Here is a 20,764-nt window from a genome sequence, read left to right on the forward strand (position 1 = left end):
CCCTGCCATACAATATACCAGCTGTGTAAAATCTGCAGCTGCAAAAAAGGTTACATTAACAATGACATACACATGTCTATGGGTGGGCAAAAAAAAATAAATAAAAAAATCAGATCATCCATATAGCATGATTATTTTTTTTTACAGATAAATTTCAATTAGTAACAGAGGGAACCATATTTAGTCTTCTAAATGTTAAGGACTAGCAATTTTAAAAAAACTGATTCCATAGGAATTGAATACTGACCACCATATGGATGAAACTCGGACGATTTTATGGATCCGGGCCTCTGGTCAGTGAGACTCAGAGCAGGTCCTATTTTCATCAATTTTGAGAATTAGACTTGGCCACTAAAATCTATAGGGATCGGTGTAAAACAGATGAGACACTGAAGTCTAGGTCTAAGTCCTATCCTAGTTTCATCTGTTTTTAACTAATCTGTTGCAGCACCATATTAATCGTCTTGGGGAGGGGGAGAAAAAAAAAAAGAAGAAGGTCAGCGCAGAACCACTGCCGTTCCTCTGGCATCAACATCTAGCAGGGGCATCATGTGAGCATTGCAGCTGCTGATCCCAACATATATCATATGTATGTTAATTAAAAAAAGCAGGTTAAATAATAAAATGATCTTTATTTAAATAACATAATTATGCAAAACCAGGCACAAATATAAAAATAAGTCTTTTGACAAACAAACACACATACAAAAATAAAAGTATAAAAAAGGGCACAAAACTATACACATGAGAGAAGAAAATAAATAAGTCGATTCATTCTGTAGAAACAATTTGCACGGCTAGAGAAACGGACAAGAAGTAAAAGCCTTTTGAGCATTTTTCCTGATAAAATTAAAACTTAAGTAAGCAAAGGACTGTCAAAGCCGCTGTCCTGCTGGGGGGATGCTACATCCAGCAATAATTTCCGTGAAAGTAGCTGGCTGCCTCGACCTACATCGGAGTATGGCTTAGATTCAACAGCTGCAGAGGGGTGACCCCCAGCTTTACTAGGATGCTGTGTACCAGGAGTCTGATCTCTCTTCTTTGCAGTATGTGCCGAGTGATTCTGACCTTCGTATCTGCTGCCAAAGCCATCATGACTTGACTCCACAAAGGGAAATAAACCTGCTGCTGAAAAATTCCCAGGAATGTTCAGATTTTGAGACAAAGCCTTTAAATGGGTTACAGAGCTTTGTGCAGTCTGTGTTGATAAAGGTCCTTTACTATCCATACAGGTCCAGTCATTGCTTCCATTCTCATCCCGCACTGGAGTTTCTTGGAGCTCAAACCTTCGTTTATCTGGTCTGGACTTCAAATTTCTGTGATCTTGTAGCCCATGGAAGACAGACGGCTCACTCTGCTTCTGAAATGTCACCTGGAGAGAATCTGCATTAACTTTTCGACCATTGAAAGAGAGACCGTCATCCAGAGGTGTGCTCATAGACCGTCCTACATGCCCTGCAGCTTTATGCTCAATGTTGTCCTTTCCATATTGCTTTGACACATCAAGTCTACTGGTGGTGGGATCTTCTGTGTTAGGCAATCTGCCCCCATCCAGCTTCTCTTTCACATGCCTCCTGATGAGCTCGTCCAGGGTATTCTGTTCTGCGTTTCCACCAGTTGATCTGTTACTTGGGCAGCTTAAGACATTCCTCATTGGCTCAATTGCTTCAGGGTCACTTTCATCTTGGCTCACTGCAATTCCTAATTAAAGATCGAAAAGATATATAAAAGATACAGTGTTTAAGCCATTTCACTGTAATCTGCCATGTCAAGACTGCTAGTCATATGTCAAATGAAGTATACAGAGTAAATTGTGACTGCGGCATCAGAGGGCTTGGGTATAGAAAAGTTCATTATGCCTTAGTGTAAGGCTACTGTAAGCCATAATATTTCCAACTACACAAGTCCACAAGCAAAAGGAACTTGCTGGATACTACTCCACATTTCCTAGCAGAGAATATAATGCCATTTTCTCCACTTTGTATTGGGTACCATAATTTTAATGTCTGGAGTAAATTATTATGCACCACAGGAGGACTTCATATCTGTGCGCACACATGTACTTGGTGATGACTGGCCCTAAAAGTCTTAAAGGGAACTTGTCATGTCCCAAAACACGATTAACCTGCATGAGGTTTATCTGCAGGTTAATAGCGTTCTAAAGCTGTGTGGCCGCCGCACTGAAAGCACAGCAACAGGGAGAAAATTAATTTTATTCCTCCAGCTTTCAGTCATTGAGACGAGGCTTCAGTCAAAGATCAGTACATAGTAAGTGGCGGCTGTAACCATGCCCCGGCACTGACTGACAGCCAGCTCTGCGTTGATGCATTGCACAGCCAGCTGTCAGTCACTATGTACTGAGCAATAACCGAAACCATGCTGGCCGTGCCTCTATGATTGAAAGCCAGAGGCTTCTGGGAGGAATAAGATTCAATTCATCCCAGTAGCCGGCTTTCAAAGCAGCAGCCGCATAGCTTTGAATGCTATTAACCAGCAGATTAATCCCATATCTGAAGGGTAATAGCGTTTTGGGATATGATAGGTTCCCTTTAAGTGTACTAATCCATTTAAAACCAAAACATGGCTTGAATATTGGTTCAAAACAAGAACTTTTTTTATCCTTGTACTCTACATTTCCTCATAGATTGTAAGCTCTAGTGAGGAGGGCACTCACTTTTATATTTTGAACTGTTGATCAGTTTGTCACTATGTAATGTCTGATCTCCCTTTTACATATATCCTCTGAACTGGAAAAGGCTGCAGAATATGTTTGCGCTATAGAAATACAGAGCAGAAGTCATCCCAAAACCTGGCCTACCTTCAGCAAATCACCAGCTTCTAACAAAAAAAGGGTAGACTTGTGCCTTTTATCTTTACGCCTGCCAACTGTCAAGCTCATTAGCAATTTTGAGTGATTAATCTGACACACGGGTCATGTGCCAAACTGCATTGAATGCCGTTTTACTTGTTTGTCTCTTTAAATCAAGTTGGCGCAGGAATGAATTGTGCTAAATATTTGCGACATACTAACTTTTCCATATTCTATAACAACACGTTTCACTGTATTTAAGGCCGAAATTAGACATCCTTGATATACAGTCCATGTATAGATTTGCTGAGGGTCTCACAACTCAAACTTCTCAGCCTTATATATGCCTATGAGGCTGCGGAGTTCAGGTTGTGTGACCCACGGTCAGTCAGTACATCATTGTGTATACATGAACCTTATTTCATGGACATTTAAATATGGCGTAAAGGGAGTCTGTCAGCAAAAAATAACTGTTGAAACAAGTGCTCTGTGCACCCTTGGAGTGGTCGAACAGTTCAGTCACCTTCTCAACTACTTGTTTTACATCCGTCTTTGCCTGCTTCTTGCTTAATTGAGAGCTCTGACTTTACCAAAGCCAAAGGAGGACAGGACTGGATGGAAAAAAAAAACAAGTAGTTTGGGAAGCTGTACTAACTGTACAACCGAGTGCCTGTGCTTGGTTTGATCAGTCATTGTGTGCTTACAAAGTTTGAAATCCAAAGTGTTGGAAATGTCACCTAACCAAATTCTTTTAGGCTCAAACAAATAATGTCAGGCAGAAACAAAAAGATGGCAAGAAAGGCAAGGCTCAGGCCTAAACAGGTGCAAACATAATAAATGTACCCGCAAAAGTTTACATACATACCCACTCGAAAGTTTCTACTTTTTGTTTTTTGAGAGACTGGGGTCTCCAACACTTTTGCCATAGTTGCAAGTTTGCTTGCAGCATTCATTATTTTCTTTTCGGCTCTAATAAATCAAAGATCATTAGTAGAATAATGAGATGTAAAACAGTTATATACCACACAATTTCCTGATAACATTTATTTAAAAGAAAAATCACCTTGAAAAAAGACATAAAAGTGAGCAGCGCCAACTTTCAGAAACACTTATGTTTCCACATAAAAAAAATTGATTGCCTTTTGTCTGAATGCACAAATCCAATGACATTTTTCCAAGCCTAGAATTGACCAGTAGAGCATTTTAGAAGCTGCTGATTTACACTCACCCATCATTCTTTCCATCGTCCTTTAGTAATTGTTGCAGACAGGTCAAGTAATATTTGCGCATTTTCCTAGCCGTTTCTTGCCGTTCTCTTAAAACTTCATTTTTCAACATTTCCGCGGCTCTTCCCTTACTGTCATGTATATAACGAAGCATGTCATCTGTTTAATCAATAGGAGAAAAAAAACGCTAGTGCATGGTCTATACAGAACATAGTAATGGTGGTGTAATGTCCATTAGCAAGAGCAAAAGTAATCAGAGTGTCTACAATCGCTAGGAACCTCCGCACGACTGGGGAAAACATATTCTGTTTTCAAGTGATAAGTTTACATTTTATTTTTAGTTAACTTTTACAATGACTACTGACCTAAAAGGGTGGTAAAGAGCTTGCAACCAAACTAAAACGCAGGATTTTATGGGATTATTAAATAATTGGTGTTACTATATTTGGAGGTCTACCATAGTAAAGCTACAAAATATTGGTTGACTCTCCAAGTATTTGTACACACTGGCTTAAAGGGGTATTCCCATTTACAAGATTCTATTGCAGTATGTAGTAGGTATAATAATAGCAAATGCCTCAAATTAGAAATGTAGTATAGCTCTTCTTATTTACTCTGTTGCTTACCCCATGTGCAGGCATTGCAGTAGCTTGGGTATCCATGGTTATGATCACTCATAGTGACAGTTTGTAGTGGTCGTAACCATGGATACCTAAACTACTGCAATGCCCTGACACAGCGAATCAGAAGAACTATACTACATTTCTAATTGGAGGTATTTGCTAATATTATTATTATTACTACACCTATTACATATTGGAATAGGATTTTGGAGATGGGAATACCCCTTAATTGGCTTCACCAGATTTCAGTCATTTCTTATGGACAGTCTCATGTGCACTTCTTCCCAACTGACTGGGAGTCAATGGGATCTGTTATCGATTCTTTAAAAACAAAAGTAGATGCTAGAAATTATCAGTTATAGAGGTTTTCATTAAAAAAAAAAATGAGTTGTCAACTTACTTTTTATTTTGTCCACAGCTTTGATATACTGAGCACGCATCTCTTCTAGAGCATTTCCTCTACAAAGAGCGCAGCCCTTCTCTGAACCCCCATCTCGTTGGTTACTACAATGAAAAGAGTAAAAGAATAAGTATTAAAGTAATGGATTTATTATCTAAACATACAGTAAAGAGGTTATCTCCGTGCTACCCTGCATCTTGTCACAAAATTAGGACCCCATACATGAGTCTGAGATAGTTCGAACCCACAATCTAATGCGTACGGGGGACTCCTGACTCTCACCTAACAAGTAATGTTGAGAAAGTTAAGGATCTGGCATGTCCAATCTTTTTGTTTTCTAAGAGATAAGATGTCCGAGACGTCTGGCAGTGGCTGTCATAAAGAATATAGAAGTGCCTGGTGGTAGGAGCGCTTCTGTGTAAAGGCCCCGTCACACTTAGCGACGCTGCAACGATCCCGACAACGATGCGACCTGTCAGGGATCGTTGCTGCGTCGCTATGTGGTCGCTGGTGAGCTGTCAAACAGGCAGGCTCACCAACGATCAGGGGAGCAGCGACATGGTGGAAAGAATCTTTCCACGATGTCCTGCTCCTGGTTACGAGGCTGCTGAAGCAGGAGCAGGCTGGTAACTATGGTAAACATCGGGTTACTAGGGGCACACGCACCTAGTATCCCGCTGTTTATCATGGTTACCACTCTGCTACAGTGAGCGGGAGGTTACCGCTCACTTTAGCAGGCTCGTAACCATGATAAACAACGGGTTACTAGGTGCGCGTGTGCCCCTAGTAACCCGATGTTTATCATGGTTACCAGCCTGATCGCAGCTCCTGCTGGTCACACACAGCGATGTGTGCTGACCAGCGGGAGAGCAACGACCAAAAAATGGTCCAGGACACTTTGCAGCGATCAGCGACCTCACAGCAGGGGCCTGATCGTTGCAAAGTGTCACACACAGCGACATCGCTGGTGAGGTCGCTGTTGCGTCACCAAAACCGTGACACAGCAGCGATCTCGCTAGCGATCTCGCTATGTGAGACGGGGGCTTAAGAGAGTTGGAGAGAGATAGGTCCCAGCCAAACAATGGCCGAAGCATGGTATGGCAGACCGCTATCTACAGTGTATGGGAGGGCTTTACATGGGACAAGTAGTACTGATAAAAGAGGTTTCTGAGTCCAGGTTTTTTAAAAAAGGACAGTATTCACCATAGAATCTGACAAAGCTCATTAAATCTAAGATGGAGAGATCCTTATAGAAAGAAACAAAAATGCTAAATGCCGCTGATAAACATGAGCATCAGAAATAAAGACAAAAAGAACATAAAAAGAAAGAACAAAAACTAAATCCTCACCTCTGTGACGTGCGGTTACTGTTCACTTCTCCAAGAGTTTTATGCAGTTCAGCATTTTCTTTTCTTAGATTTTGTGTAACAATTTCATTATCTGAAATTAAACTAAAACTGGTCAGGAATTCCTTCTACAGCGCTATCCTGAAAACAGAATATGCACATACATCGGTTTAGAAATCCTATTATTATGATTACTACCATTATTAAAGGGAACCAGTCAGGTCCCCCATGCCCTGCATGGTACAACCTTTTATCTTACCCCACATTTCACTCCAGAAGTACCAAAAAGAAGGGCTCCTAAAGAAAGAGCACATAGTACAAAATATTTCACCTAATGGACTGCACATTAACCCTTTAATGACCATGGAATTTCCAGTTTTTGTTCCCCTTGTTACAGGAGCCATAGTGTTTATTCTTCTGTCGACATAGCCACATGATGGTTTGTCTTCTACAGCCTGTGGTGGAGTTTCACAGGACTAACATGGTAGTTATCAGGCCCCTAATGGGCCCTCCCAGCTCCCATAGTAGCCTATTATTTCCCCAAAAGCACGTTACATGTGGCCAACAGTAGCCAGTGTACGCTCACACCGGCCATGAAAGAATTTTAAATTCTGCTGTCATTTAGTGGCATTTAAATGGTTAAACCGCAGAGATTGGAGCTGACCCTGGTCGCTGCAGTTACAGGCAGAAGTCGGCTTTGTAACACAGCCGGCATATGCCTGGTATGATGCAGGCTCAGCTTCTGAGCCCACTTCATACTTTGCTTAGCGACCTAGAATGAAAATGCACATTATAGGTTGTTAAGCAGTTAAAAAGATAGAAAAAAAAACAACCAAGATCGAAATCTATGTCTATCTACCACTTGCTCATGTTTTTCCCTCTCTTTAGGAGTGTGATACAATGCTGTGCATGTCTCTACTGAAATGCATTACCACCATCTTCAGGATCTGAGGAATACTGGCTCTGAATAAGTAGTATGCGGGAGCTTTATTGTGTCATGTTATAGCTTAGTAAGAATGCCATTAATTTACCTTGTGAAGTCATTTCCCTGTGGAAGACAGAGGCCATTTCAGTGTATATAGGCAAATCTAATATACGTTCAGTTCTTCATCATTTTAGCTGTTAATGGAAACATCCAGAAGTTGGACATTCAAATAAAATCTTGGACACCGTTTTTTTAATTTGTATCACCGGGACTAAGATCTGCAGAAGTCAATGCCAGCTAAGTCGGGTCTACATTGTGACTTTGGCTACATGACCTGCGCCGAGGCCAAAGATCGCTCTATGCCACTGCAATATCGCAGCGTAATGCAGGAGAATGCCCTGTGACCTGCATGTACTGTGACAAGCAAGTATCAAAAAGCCAGAAAGAGTTGGATTTTTTGCAAGTTGCTTATCGAGGTTGCAGTATCTCGCGTGTTGCAATGCAGCCCCATTCACCTGCATTTAGCTATGATGTTGTAGACCGTGATCTTTCACTGCTGGACTTGTGTTGTGGCCAAAGTAGCCGTATAGCCCCAGCCTAAAGCTGCCACTTCTACAGCAGGGATGGAAACTGATTCAGATTGCTTGTTTGCTCTCTATCAAAACAAAGATAAGTAATCAACAGCATGGGATATAGAAAATAATGTTACCGTCCCACACATACTGCAGCGTTTAAGAGTAAAACGAGAATAATGAAAGAGAAAGGGAACCAAGCTGCACTGTAGACTAGTCAGATAGGCGGGACCCTGGTGACTTCTCCCCGCCCACTGCCCTGGACTGACAGGTCTCTCCCTATACATGTAGTCAGGGAGAGATCGTCAATCACTAGCAGTGGGTAGGGAGAAGCCGCCGCCGCAACTTTTAAGCCAGTATCTGATACATGATGCCAGTGGATCAGTCAGCAAGTATCCAATTTCAGGTTCCCTTTAACATTACTGATCTAATCAGAACACAGAGAACTGAATAAATAAGAAGCAAATGTAGCAAATTCTGAGAAGGGGGAAGAATTAGGTCTGTATGTCCGATGGTAGAACAGTACCATGTACTGGCAGTGCTACACAATACGAATCAAGGGATCCTTAGGAGTTAAAAGGCTTATGCCCCCAGAACTTTGGAGATTTGGCTGCTACAGGCAGACCCTAAGGCCAAGAAATGTACCAGAGGTAGAAGTGCGATTGCAGGAAATATCACTCACTTTTGAACTGCTCTGCTTTCAATTTCTGGTCTTTCACGGCTTGTTGAAGATGGCGACACGCTTTATCCAGTTTGCTTCGTAGTTCTTGACAGTCTTTCTTGCATTTCTCAAGTTGCTGCAAGCAGTCTTCACAGCAGCAGAACGCAGAATTGTCAGCTTTCCTTTTCAGCTGTTCACCTACAGGAAGAAGATACAAAGCAACGACACTGCGGTCATCATTAACTTTCACAAAGATGTCTCCATGCAAAGTATCGAGCCAATACACTTATGTTTTATTTATGTGTAATACAAGACAAGATCGCACGCTCCTCAAAGCGGAAAGGATCTTGACTATCTGCCATGGTCAGAGGCATTTCCTGCTCCAACAGTCAAGTACACACAGTTTTGGCAAGGATGGGATAAACAATACACTGTCACAAAAAAAAAGCCTGGAGATGAAGCCTTTGAGAATGCAAATACAGATTATCTTTACATTATAAGTAATTAAAATGGGTACAAAAAACAATCATACATCAATGCAAGACATAAGGGCCACGTCATAATTAGGCCACACGCACAGCAGGGTCTGTTAGGTTCCATATGGAGGGAGTCAGCTTTCCTTAGAAATAATGCTTTAAGGACAAAATACCTCTGTATATCCAAAACTTTGTATAACAATATCGTACAGAAAAAACACCAAAGGAAATCAAGGACACAGAACTAGAGCTGCCCACATTACTGCAGAGTACACGGGCCCTCTGTCCCATTCTTGGCTGGAAGGCTCGAGGAGAACGTGCAATGACAAAAATTGCCGACCGAAAATTTCACCTCTGAAATATAAAGAGTTTTATTAATTATAAAGACAAATAAAGTCATGAAAATACAATACAATAGAGGTGGCAGGAATACAACGACAGAAAACAGTGAAAGGGCCCGCAGCTGAAAGAACACATCCTGCAAAATACCTCTACCTAAAGTGCAGTGCAGGTAGACAGAACGTTGGTTGGGTATATTCACAAATAAATGTTAATTTTATTGGACAGTGCCATCAAAGTTATGAAGGTATGAGCCTTACCAACGAATGCAGGGATGTATCAGCTGGTGGAGGTGGGCTAATGACAGCCTCAACGCGCGTTTCGCAATGCTGTATAATGCTTTCTCAAGAGGCGATGTGTACCTGGAGTAGGGATGACCTTAAATATCCATAATGGTAGTCACGTGAACCACCACGTGACCCAAATCGCTCAGGTAAAGTGGACGGTAGTAAGTGACCGAGCACTCACCGCCACAAGTCGTCACCATCGCGACGGTCACATGAGCCACCACATCAGAAGTGTAAATCTGGGCGCTCTACGGCGCATACGCCATCGGCACACAGCCTCGCGCTGTAATGCCACACGCGCACGCACGGGAATCCGTGACTTCCAGACATGCGCAAGGGGCAAAGTGACGGCCGGGGGCGCGCACAACGCCGAATCGATAAGGCGCAGGTGCACCACGCACAGACGGAGTACAGCAGGATCCACGTGAAATAGCAACTTGTGTTGTATAAGCATATCATCATATCTTAACGAATCCCTGAGTTTTGCCCCCTTTTTGTGACCTGGTCTCTGTCCTCGTAGATTTTAATTTCATGCCCTCCCCCTGGTTGCATGGCCGCGGTCTCTTGTGTTTTAATTGTTTTTATTTGTTTCTTACTTTCCTCTGTTTTTGTCACCCCTTTTATTTCTACTATGTATCTGGTGTTGGGATGGACCCTTCTTTATTTGCCTCATCTTTGGACTCATCTGCCCATAATTAAAATTATGGCTAACATCATCATTTGAACACCAACAAATTTATTTGGAATAGACTATTGTATTTTGCTACCTCTGCCTTTAGTTGTGCTTATATATGCTTTATACTTACAATATATTTCTTATGATATGCTTATACAACACAAGTTGCTATTTTGCTATTTCACGTGGATCCTTCTGTGCTCCATCTGTTTTAAACTCCTCACCTGTGCATTCCTGTGCGTGGTGGGCCTGAGTCGCGTCGATTCAGCGTCATGCGCGTCCCCGGCCGTCTCTATGCCTCTTGCGCATGTCCGGAAGTCATGGATTCCCATGCTCCCATGCTTGCGCGTGTGGCATGATGGCGCGGGGCCACATGTCGATGCGGTAGACGCGCGGCGAATGCACCGTAGAGCACCAAGATTTACACTTCTGACGTGGCGGATCATGTGACCGTCTCGATGGTGATGTGTGGCGCTTGCGGTAATGAGCGCTTGGTCACTTACTACCGCCCACTTTACCTAAGCGATTCGGGTCACGTGGTGGTTCACGTGACTACCATTATGAATATTTAAGGTCCTCCCTACCCCAGGTACACATCGCCTCTTGAAAAAGCATTATACAGCATCGCGAAACGCACGTTGAGGCTGTCATTAGCCCACCTCCACCAGCTGATAAATCCCTGCATTTGTTAGTAAGGTTCATACCTTCATAACTTTGATGACACTGTCCAATGAAATTAACATTTATTTGTGAATATACCAAAACAACGTTCTGTCTACCTGCACTGCACTTTAGGTAGATGGTATTTTGCAGGATGTGTTCTTTCAGCTGCAGGCCCTTTCACTATTTTCTGTCGTATTCCTGTTACCTCTATTGTATTGTATTTTCATGACTTTGTTTGTATTTATAATTAATAAAACTTTTTATATACCAGTTTAACCTCCGGTTCTCCTAGTTTTTCAACTATAGTCAGGAGTTGGAATTTTTTCGTGCACCACGGCACGCTTTAGTATCAAGTGCACTTTTTTGAGATCATGTTAATGGCCTATAATGTTTTGAGGATCTTTATTATAGCCAGCATAGATTAACAAAAATGGGGGTGAAGCGCAGAAAAATCACTTTAATCTTTGTATAATAATTGTATTTCCATGAAACATCATCAAAAGCTCAGCTTGCTGTCAGGGAATGGATAAAAGCCTTGTTTACAGCCACAGAATAAAAACCTACAGATATAACACGTCTAACGTGTCTCAGGCTGTGAAATCCCAGTGCATATATGTTAGTCTGCAGTGCGGGGCTGTATAGACTTGTGCTTTGTGCTGTGTCAAGTTATGTCGGAGGTACTTGCATTGCGCTCACTCTGTGCTTCTAATAGCTAAAACTATGATCATACATGGTTTTGTCTATAAATGGGATTTTCTAGGCACAAAAAAATTATTAAAAACACTGTAAAAGTCTATGAAAAATGAAGAAAGTTCATAATTTACTTGCTGTTAACATTCTGCTCTGTCCCTGACTCCAGCTCCTTACTTCAAAGCACAGAGTACAAAGATTTCCTGTCCGTGCTTGGCACTGGACATAGCCTATCAGTTAAGCAGAGGGAGCAGGGCTAAGCCAGCAGCTCTCAGAGCAGTGTGCTAAACGATGATGTCATGGGAGGCGTGGCCAGAGATCTGCAGCAAGCTGGAAGTGACTGGGGATGTGCACCGGAAGGGAAAGAAAGCATAGAAACAGTGCAGGCTCCACAGAGAATAGTAAACGTATCAACAAGTGTCCAGACGGGATGGTGCTGGGCATTCCAGAGTCCTAGATTATATTAGAATAAATTAATACATAATGACTTATTGCTCCCCTACAGTAGACTGAGCCTGTGTGGTACCCTTTTTAGCACCTGTAAAATTATGAACTGTAAGAGTGTCAGGATAGCACATACTACATGAAGTGGGAAGAATGTTAGTAAGGAGAAACTATGTGGGATGGTGCTTTGTAGGTAGAGTAAGCAGGCACTGAGAGTGCGAGTGAGGGAGCTATTGTGCCTGGAAAGCACCTTTAATGTAGTATGATTTAGCAGAAAATACATGGTTTAGAAATATTGAGAAACACTGATTTAGGCCATAGAGGATTGCCTACACAGAATAGGACTTACTGTTTATAGCAGTAATCTTAAAAATGGTAATGTATTGCAATCGAATGTATAAATCAGAAAGATTCTTAACTTTTCATCAAATTTTTCAATTTTATGAAAATTATCTTACGAGCAGGAAGACGTACCTGTTTTTCTAGATTTACCCGACTGCCCATCTATAAATTTCATTAATACTTTATATACTCGAGTATAAGCTGACCCAAATATAAGCCAAAGCACCTAATTTTACTACAAGAAACTGGGAAAACTTGACTCGAGTATAAGCCTAGGGTGGGAAATGCAGCAGCTGCTGGTAAATTTCTCCAATCCTGGTATGCATGGGCCCCCTCATCCCATATATATTATATATATATATATATATATATATATATATATATATATATATATATATATATATATATATAGTGGTCCATGCAGCTTATCCAAATTTACCTGATACTGAAGTTCTGTTGGCCTAATGGTCCGTTCATGCAATGTAAAACCCTTACATAAATGCTGATTTTAAACATGAAAAAATATGTAAAAATGCTTTATAAAAACCCAGATGAGGAGGGTGTGTTACAGGTTTCAAAAAGCTAAAGGATTTTAAAAAAAAATGTACCATTTGTCTGCCTCTCCGAAAGGTGGTTCTTCTTTGCAAAATTCTCATCAAGGTTCTGAAAAACATCAAGAAGAAGCTTGGTCTTTATGCCCACTGTGTATTCATCACCTACAGATAGAAGTAACAGAGAAATTATTACCTGCTTCCACTCAGACTTTGCATTGGAAATAGCCTGGTAAGCAATCCCCATGACAGACTTCTGTAAGCAAGATCGAAGCTTATCCAAAAACTGGGCATCTAATTTGCTTGATGCATTGGAGAAACGCTCTGGAACACGTTTTTCAACCAGATTGTCATGAATATCGGACATAAGTCGCTCGATTTCACATAAAATCTCTTTATTGTGATCTTGGATTTTCCGCGTTTCTTCACAAGTCCGTTGCTTGAGTTGGTGGTTATACATTTCGGTCAATTCTGCCTCCTTCTGAGAAACCAGTTCATTCCTTTGCTTTTCAAAATCAGCTTTTGCTGTGGAAAGAACTTCGCTGATCTTAGTTCTGTGTTCATTCAAAAATGTGCGGTAATCCTTTTCATTTTGTGCCCGAATCTGCTGAATCTCCTCCTGTCGCTCTTTGTTCCACAGCGCTCGCGCCTCCCCAAGTTCTACTTTCATTCGTGCCTCAAACTCATCATTCTTTCGCTCCAACTCCCTTTTCATGGTGGATACTTGCTCCTCCAATTCTTTTTCTTTCTTGCCATAGTCAAGTTTTCCAGCTCCTAACTTCCAATTTGCTTCAGCTGCAGCAACAGCATCGGATATCTACAAAGCAAATATTCAGAAGTTTTACAGATAAGTGATGGCCAAAGGCATCTGGGTGGGATTAGGCGCTGTTGGCTCCCAATCTCGGTAGCGCTTACAAGCTCACTAAGAAAAGGCATGTCAGCACTGTGTATGTTTGGCTACCACTGCTAGACTGCAGCTGTAAAGAGTGGTGGAGTTGGTAGGACAATGGGGACAAATGTTAATAAAAAGTAATTTGCTAAATTGCATGTTTTTTTATTAGCACCAGAATTATATTATATTAATTTATTATATATATATATATATATATATATATATATATATATATATATATATATATATATATATATATATATATATATATATATATATATATATATATATATATATATATATATATATTTTATTGTCTTTATGTATCTTGGCCATAATGGAGTGCTGCCGCGCTTTCTTTTTATATATCTTATGCAGTTTCTGCAGCTTGCACCTGTTCACATTTAGGATGTGCTGGTCAGTTTTTCTGACATATTACTATAGGAGGTGGGAACTGCCTCCTGTTTGACCTTGCACTCCCCCCATTTAACCAGCAGGTGATGTATATTCTATTCTACCAGCCCATTTAAATTGAAGGTGTTTCAGCCCAGAAGTGACATGTTCTGTCCAGAGTTATAGGCTTGTAGCCCAAGAGAGGCATGTAGGCAGAGTAGTACCCATCAGATGGGAGGTCACCTTGCAGCGGTTGATGGGCACACATGAATTGGCCAATTTATGCGCTAAGAACCTCCATTTTTTGTAAGTAAAGCTTATTGAGTAATAACACAGTTTAAATTAAATGGCTTTATTGTCTTTATGTATCTTGGCCATAATGGAGTGCTGCTGCACTTTCTTTTTATATATATATATATATATATATATATATATATATATATATATATATATATATATATATATATATATATATATATATATATATATATATATATATATATATATATATATATATATATAAAATAAATGAATATAATATAATAATATATGGGGGTGCGTCTTATAGTCCGAATGTTGGGGGGAGCGGTATCGGTGGAGGAGCGAGGCACAGGAGGCAGAAGGAGCGAGGCACAGGAGGCAGCAGCCGCCTACTGCAGCCTACACTGTCCCCGCTGCTAAAGAAAATGATGGGGCGTGGGGGAGCACTGAATATTCATGCTCCTTAATAGCAGTATACAGTGTAGCCGCGCTGCGGCTCCTGCTGCTGCCGGCTATACACACATATACATATATATACACACACACACACACACACATACCCCTATAAAACAAAAGTCATATGATTGAGAAACGATATCGTAAATGCGCTTTACTTACCTGCTTTTTCACATTGAGGTCATGAAGTCTCCCCCATTTTTCTCTCTCAAGCCTCAAGTTTGCTTTGTATTCTGATAAACTTGTGAGCTCTTCTAACCACCTTTTGTGAGCTTTTGTTAACGACACTTCCACCTGTCAAAGCAAAAATAACCCAATAAGAATTGTAGTAAAAATGTGTCAAAGAACTCCTTAAAAATGAGTACAACGCCACAAGATTTGCTGACAGGTAGTTTTGGAACAAGTATCTTGAATTTTGTGTACTTCCACCTCTATGATTTGTGAAGTAAGAAAAATTATTCATATTCACACATTGCGTTTTTGATGCTTTTTTTCCCCGCAGGTAAAACCTGCTCTCTTGGCAGTAAAGAAGCAACGTCAAAAAAGCAGATTTTGCTGCTTTTCTGTCAATGTACAGTACAGACCAAAAGTTTGGACAGACCTTCTCATTTAAAGATTTTTCTGTATTTTCATGACTATGAAAATTGTACATTCACACTGAAGGCATCAAAACTATGAATTAACACATGTGGAATTATATACTTAACAAAAAAGTGTGAAACAACTGAAAATATGTCTTATATTCTAGGTTCTTCAAAGTAGCCACCTTTTGCTTTGATGACTGCTTTGCGCACTCTTGGCATTCTCTTGATGAGCTTCAAGAGGTAGTCACCGGAAATGGTCTTCCAACAATCTTGAAGGAGTTCCCAGCGATGCTTAGCACTTGTTGGCCCTTTTGCCTTCACTCTGCGGTCCAGCTCACCCCAAACCATCTCGATTGGGTTCAGGTCTGGTGACTGTGGAGGCCAGGTCATCTGGCGTAGCACCCCATCACTCTCGTTCTTGGTCAAATAGCCCTTACACAGCTTGGAGGTGTGTTTAGGGTCATTGTCCTGTTGAAAAATAAATGATGGTCCAACTAAACACAAACCGGATGGAATAGCATGCCGCTGCAAGATGCTGTGGTAGCCATGCTGGTTCAGTATGCCTTCAATTTTGAATAAATCCCCAACAGTGTCACGAGCAAAGCACCCCCACACCATCACACCTCCTCCTCCATGCTTCACGGTGGGAACCAGGCATGTAGAGTCCATCCGTTCACCTTTTCTGCGTCGCACAAAGACACGGTGGTTGGAACCAAAGATCTCAAATTTGGACTCATCAGACCAAAGCACAGATTTCCATTGGTCTAATGTCCATTCCTTGTGTTCTTTAGCCCAAACTTGTCTCTTCTGCTTGTTGCCTGTCCTTAGCAGTGGTTTCCTAGCAGCTATTTTACCATGAAGGCCTGCTGCACAAAGTCTCCTCTTAACAGTTGTTGTAGAGATGTGTCTGCTGCTAGAACTCTGTGTGGCATTGACCTGGTCTCTAATCTGAGCTGCTGTTAACCTGCGATTTCTGAGGCTGGTGACTCGGATAAACTTATCCTCAGAAGCAGAGGTGACTCTTGGTCTTCCTTTCCTGGGGCGGTCCTCATGCAAGCCAGTTTCTTTGTAGCGCTTGATGGTTTTTGCAACTGCACTTGGGGACACTTTCAAAGTTTTCCCAATTTTTCAGACTGACTGACCTTCATTTCTTAAATTAATGATGGCCACTCGTTTTTCTTTACTTAGAATTTGCATTATGGCAAGAAAAAAGCAGCTAACAGTCTATTCAGTAGGACTGTCAGCTGTGTATCCACCAGACTTCTGCACAACACAACTGATGGTCCCAACCCCATTTATAAGGCAAGAAATCCCACTTATTAAACCTGACAGGGCACACCTGTGAAGTGAAAACCATTTCCGGTGACTACCTCTTGAAGCTCATGAAGAGAATGCCAAGAGTGTGCAAATCAGGCATCAAAGCAAAAGGTGGCTACTTTGAAGAACCTAGAATATAAGACATATTTTCAGTTGTTTCACATTTTTTTGTTAAGTATATAATTCCACATGTGTTAATTCATAGTTTTGATGCCTTCAGTGTGAATGTACAATTTTCATAGTCAAGAAAATACAGAAAAATCTTTAAATGAGAAGGTGTGTCCAAACTTTTGGTCTGTACTGTACATTTGTCTCTTATGTAAGATGATAATGTTTGGTGCAGAAAAAAATAACCTGATTCAACTTTAACAGGTTTTGGTAGTAAAAAAGCAGCAAAACTTGATACCTGGGGTTTTTGCTGCATTTTTCCTGTGTTTTTGCACTACCCATTGCTTTCTATGGTGAAAAACACTGAAAAAAAAGCTGAAAGAAGTGACATGCTGCATTTTGCAAAAATGCAGCTCTTTGACAAAACAGTCAGGAAAAAAGAACAATGTGTGTGCATGAGATTTCTGAAATCTCAGACTTTGCTGGTACTATAAAACACAGCTGAAAATTTGCATTAAAAAAACCACACAAAAAAAAAGCAGCAGAAATGCAACATGTGAACATACCCTTACTGATCCTGAAAACAAAGGAGAAACACCGAACCACCCGCTGTGCAGGGGGACAGCCAAGGTTGCCAGAGCATCATGGCATAGGGTATAAAAATAAAGAAAAATAACAGTGAAGGAGCTGCAGCACCGATTCAGCACCAAGGTCACGTCATTGCCAGACTGGGGAACTCCATTAAAAAGATGTCCATGAAAAGCTATATTATCATTGGATAAGTAATAAATGTTTAAAGCCGGAACACAACTTTACGGTTACTAGCTGTACATGAGCCTATCCAACCAAGCCCATTCACAATAGTGCACCCTGAGTTCTCAAAGAAACATTTTAATATTCCACATGGGCAAAGCAAAACCAACTAAGGAGTAATAAAAATAAATTACCAGTAGGTGATGTTTTTAGAAGGTAAAGATTCATCAATAAGAATATAAATGGCAGAATTTATTGGGTATAATTATCCCAAATCTACATAAAGCATATAAGTATATGGTCAACGTCTCTGGATAATCAACTAAAGTCATTCTACCCCAGATATAGACTGGGAATTCGTGTGTGCTTCAACTCAGAGTAAGTCTTCCCGCAAGTGTCAATAGGGCCAGATAAATTGGCGTGTTAACATTGTGAAGAAACCGGCATCTTACCTGCTTTGCAATAGCCTCCCGATGCTGCGCTTCTACATCGTTTCGGACGTCCCGGACTGCCCTCTCTTTGTCTTGCACGGCATTCTGAAGTTGAAGTCTTACTTCATCTAGCTGCTCAATTGCACCTGCAGACTGTGTGAGGAGTGGCTCATCCGTCTGTACGGCATGATCTTCTAAGGTCGGCAGCGATTTTGCTTGGGCATCATGCACTGCACAGTCTAGTTTATGTCTCCACTCGTTCTCCACATCCTGAATCCTTAATTCAGTTTTCTAATAAATGAGAACAAGATTTCCCATAACTGTAATGAAGGTGGGCTCATTTTAAAACAAAGAAGGGATGGCAACATCTTTTATCTATATTTAAACATGGTAGTGAGCATTCTGGGAAGTGTAGTCCTTACGCCACTCACTATACTGTAAGCTCGTCCCAGCACTTTGATTGATAACTCGCTGTGCAGGGAAGCGCTGCAGAAAGTACCATCAATGAAAGTGCTGGGGTGTGCGTCCAGCCATAGCTCACAATAAAGACTCTGTGTATACCCCCATGACTGAAAGCTGGCAGCTTACAGGAAGAAATAAGTGAATTTCCTCCCAGAATCTGGAATTTCAGTAAAGTGGCCGGCCAGCATTCAAACGCTATTCACCTGCAGATAAATAGCGTTTTCCGTGGTTATAAGTTCCCTTTAACTTCCCCTATGGTAGTGCAGCAGGAAACCTTAACAATGACTGCCAAATTTCCCCATAAATCACAGCAGATCGATGGGGACCCCAGCATGTGGAAGCAAAGCAGAGGACCCCTGTGACCTAGGTGATTTTACATATAGCTATAACATAGTTCAATCATAATATCAGGATATTCCCAATATCTACAGGGCTGAATTTGGTCCACATACCTTCTCCTGCTCCTTTATCCAGCTGTCTTTCACCAATGTTATCTGTACATCAAGCTGTTGCTTCATCGTGCATTCCTTTTCTTTTTCCCACTGAGCCTTCGCATCAGACAGAGACGACTGGTGCTTCAACTCAAGCTCTGTTTTCAGAGCTTGCAAAGTCATTTCTTTGTCATTTCTCCACTATCAAAAATAAAAATAACTCAAACATATTTTGTCATAACACATATTCTACACTGCTCAAAAAAATAAAGGGAACACTCAAATAACACATCCTAGATCTGATAGAATGAAATATTCTCATTGAATACTTTGTTCTGTACAAAGTTGAATGTGCTGACAACAAAATCACACAAAAATCATCAATGGAAATCAAATTTATTAACCAATGGAGGCCTGAATTTAGAGTCACCCCCAAAATTAAAGTGGAAAAACACACTACAAGCTGATCCAACTTTGATGTAATGTCCTTAAAACAAGTCAAAATGAGGCTCAGTATTGTGTGTGGCCTCCACGTGCCTGTATGACCTCCCTACAACGCCTGGGCATGCTCCTGATGAGGTTGCGGATGGTCTTCTGTGGGATCTCCTCCCAGACCTGGACTAAAGCATCTGCCAACTCCTGGACAGTCAATGGTGCAACGTGATGTTGGTGGATGGAGCGAGACATGATGTCCCAGATGTGCTCAATCAGATTCAGGTCTGGGGAACGGGCGGGCCAGTCCATAGCTTCAATGCCTTCATCTTGCAGGAACTGCTGACACACTCCAGCCACATGAGGTCTGGCATTGTCCTGCATTAGGAGGAACCCAGGGCCAACCACACCGGCATATGGTCTCACAAGGGGTCTGAGGATCTCATCTCGGTACCTAATGGCAGTCAGGCTACCTCTGGCGAGCCCATGGAGGGCTGTGTGGCCCTCCAAAGAAATGCCACCCCACACCATTATTGACCCACTGCCAAACCGGTCATGCTGAAGGATGTTGCAGGCAGCAGATCGCTCTCCATGGCGTCTCCAGCCTCTGTCACATCTGTCAATGTGCTTAGTGTGAACCTGCTTTCATCTGTGAAGAGAACAGGGCGCCAGTGGCGACTTTGCCAATCCTGGTGTTCTGTGGCAAATGCCAAGCATCCTGCACGGTGTTGGGCTGTAGGCACAACCTTCATCTGTGGACGTCGGGCCCTCATACCACCCTCATGGAGTTGGTTTCTAACTGTTTGTGCAGACACATGCACATTTGTGGCCTGCTGGAGGTCATTTTGCAGGGCTCTGGCAGTGCTCCTCCTTGCACAAAGGCGGAGGCAGCGGTCCTGCTACTGGGTTGTTGCCCTCCTATGGCCCCCTCCACGTCTCCTGGTGTACTGGCCTGTCTCCTGGTAGCGCCTCCAGCCTCTGGACACTACGCTGACAGAAACAGCAAACCTTCTTGCCACAGCTCACATTGATGTGCCATCCTGGATGAGCTGAACTACCTGAGCAACTTCTGTGGGTTGTAGAGTCAGTCTCATGCTACCACGAGTGTGAAAGCACAACCAACATTCAAAAGTGACCAAAACATCAGCCAGAAAGCATTGGTACTGAGATGTGGTCTGTGGTCCCCACCTGCAGAACCACTCCTTTATTGAGGG

General features: G+C 41.7%; 1 protein-coding gene across 2 annotated transcripts in view; it reads right to left on the reverse strand.

Annotated features, from left to right (window-relative positions):
- Nucleotides 1-612: 612 nt before the first annotated feature.
- CEP152 (centrosomal protein 152) overlaps nucleotides 613-20,764 on the reverse strand; it is a 65,610-nt gene continuing 45,458 nt past the window's right edge. For both annotated transcript variants that reach the window (XM_073653072.1, XM_073653073.1), the window contains exons 18-28: nucleotides 19,140-19,319; nucleotides 18,247-18,516; nucleotides 15,195-15,326; nucleotides 13,227-13,847; nucleotides 13,088-13,142; nucleotides 8,584-8,760; nucleotides 6,408-6,498; nucleotides 5,059-5,162; nucleotides 4,038-4,194; nucleotides 3,675-3,778; nucleotides 613-1,701 (exon numbers count right to left, since the gene is read on the reverse strand). In XM_073653072.1, the coding sequence (XP_073509173.1) occupies nucleotides 857-1,701; nucleotides 3,675-3,778; nucleotides 4,038-4,194; nucleotides 5,059-5,162; nucleotides 6,408-6,498; nucleotides 8,584-8,760; nucleotides 13,088-13,142; nucleotides 13,227-13,847; nucleotides 15,195-15,326; nucleotides 18,247-18,516; nucleotides 19,140-19,319 (2,736 nt within the window). In that variant the 3' untranslated portion in view covers nucleotides 613-856. The remainder of the gene's footprint in view (nucleotides 1,702-3,674; nucleotides 3,779-4,037; nucleotides 4,195-5,058; nucleotides 5,163-6,407; nucleotides 6,499-8,583; nucleotides 8,761-13,087; nucleotides 13,143-13,226; nucleotides 13,848-15,194; nucleotides 15,327-18,246; nucleotides 18,517-19,139; nucleotides 19,320-20,764) is intronic.

The sequence above is a fragment of the Phyllobates terribilis genome, unplaced genomic scaffold (assembly GCF_046119375.1).
Source record: "Phyllobates terribilis strain yellow unplaced genomic scaffold, ASM4611937v1 Scaffold_11__3_contigs__length_659146591, whole genome shotgun sequence".
In the NCBI taxonomy this organism is placed as follows: domain Eukaryota; kingdom Metazoa; phylum Chordata; class Amphibia; order Anura; family Dendrobatidae; genus Phyllobates; species Phyllobates terribilis.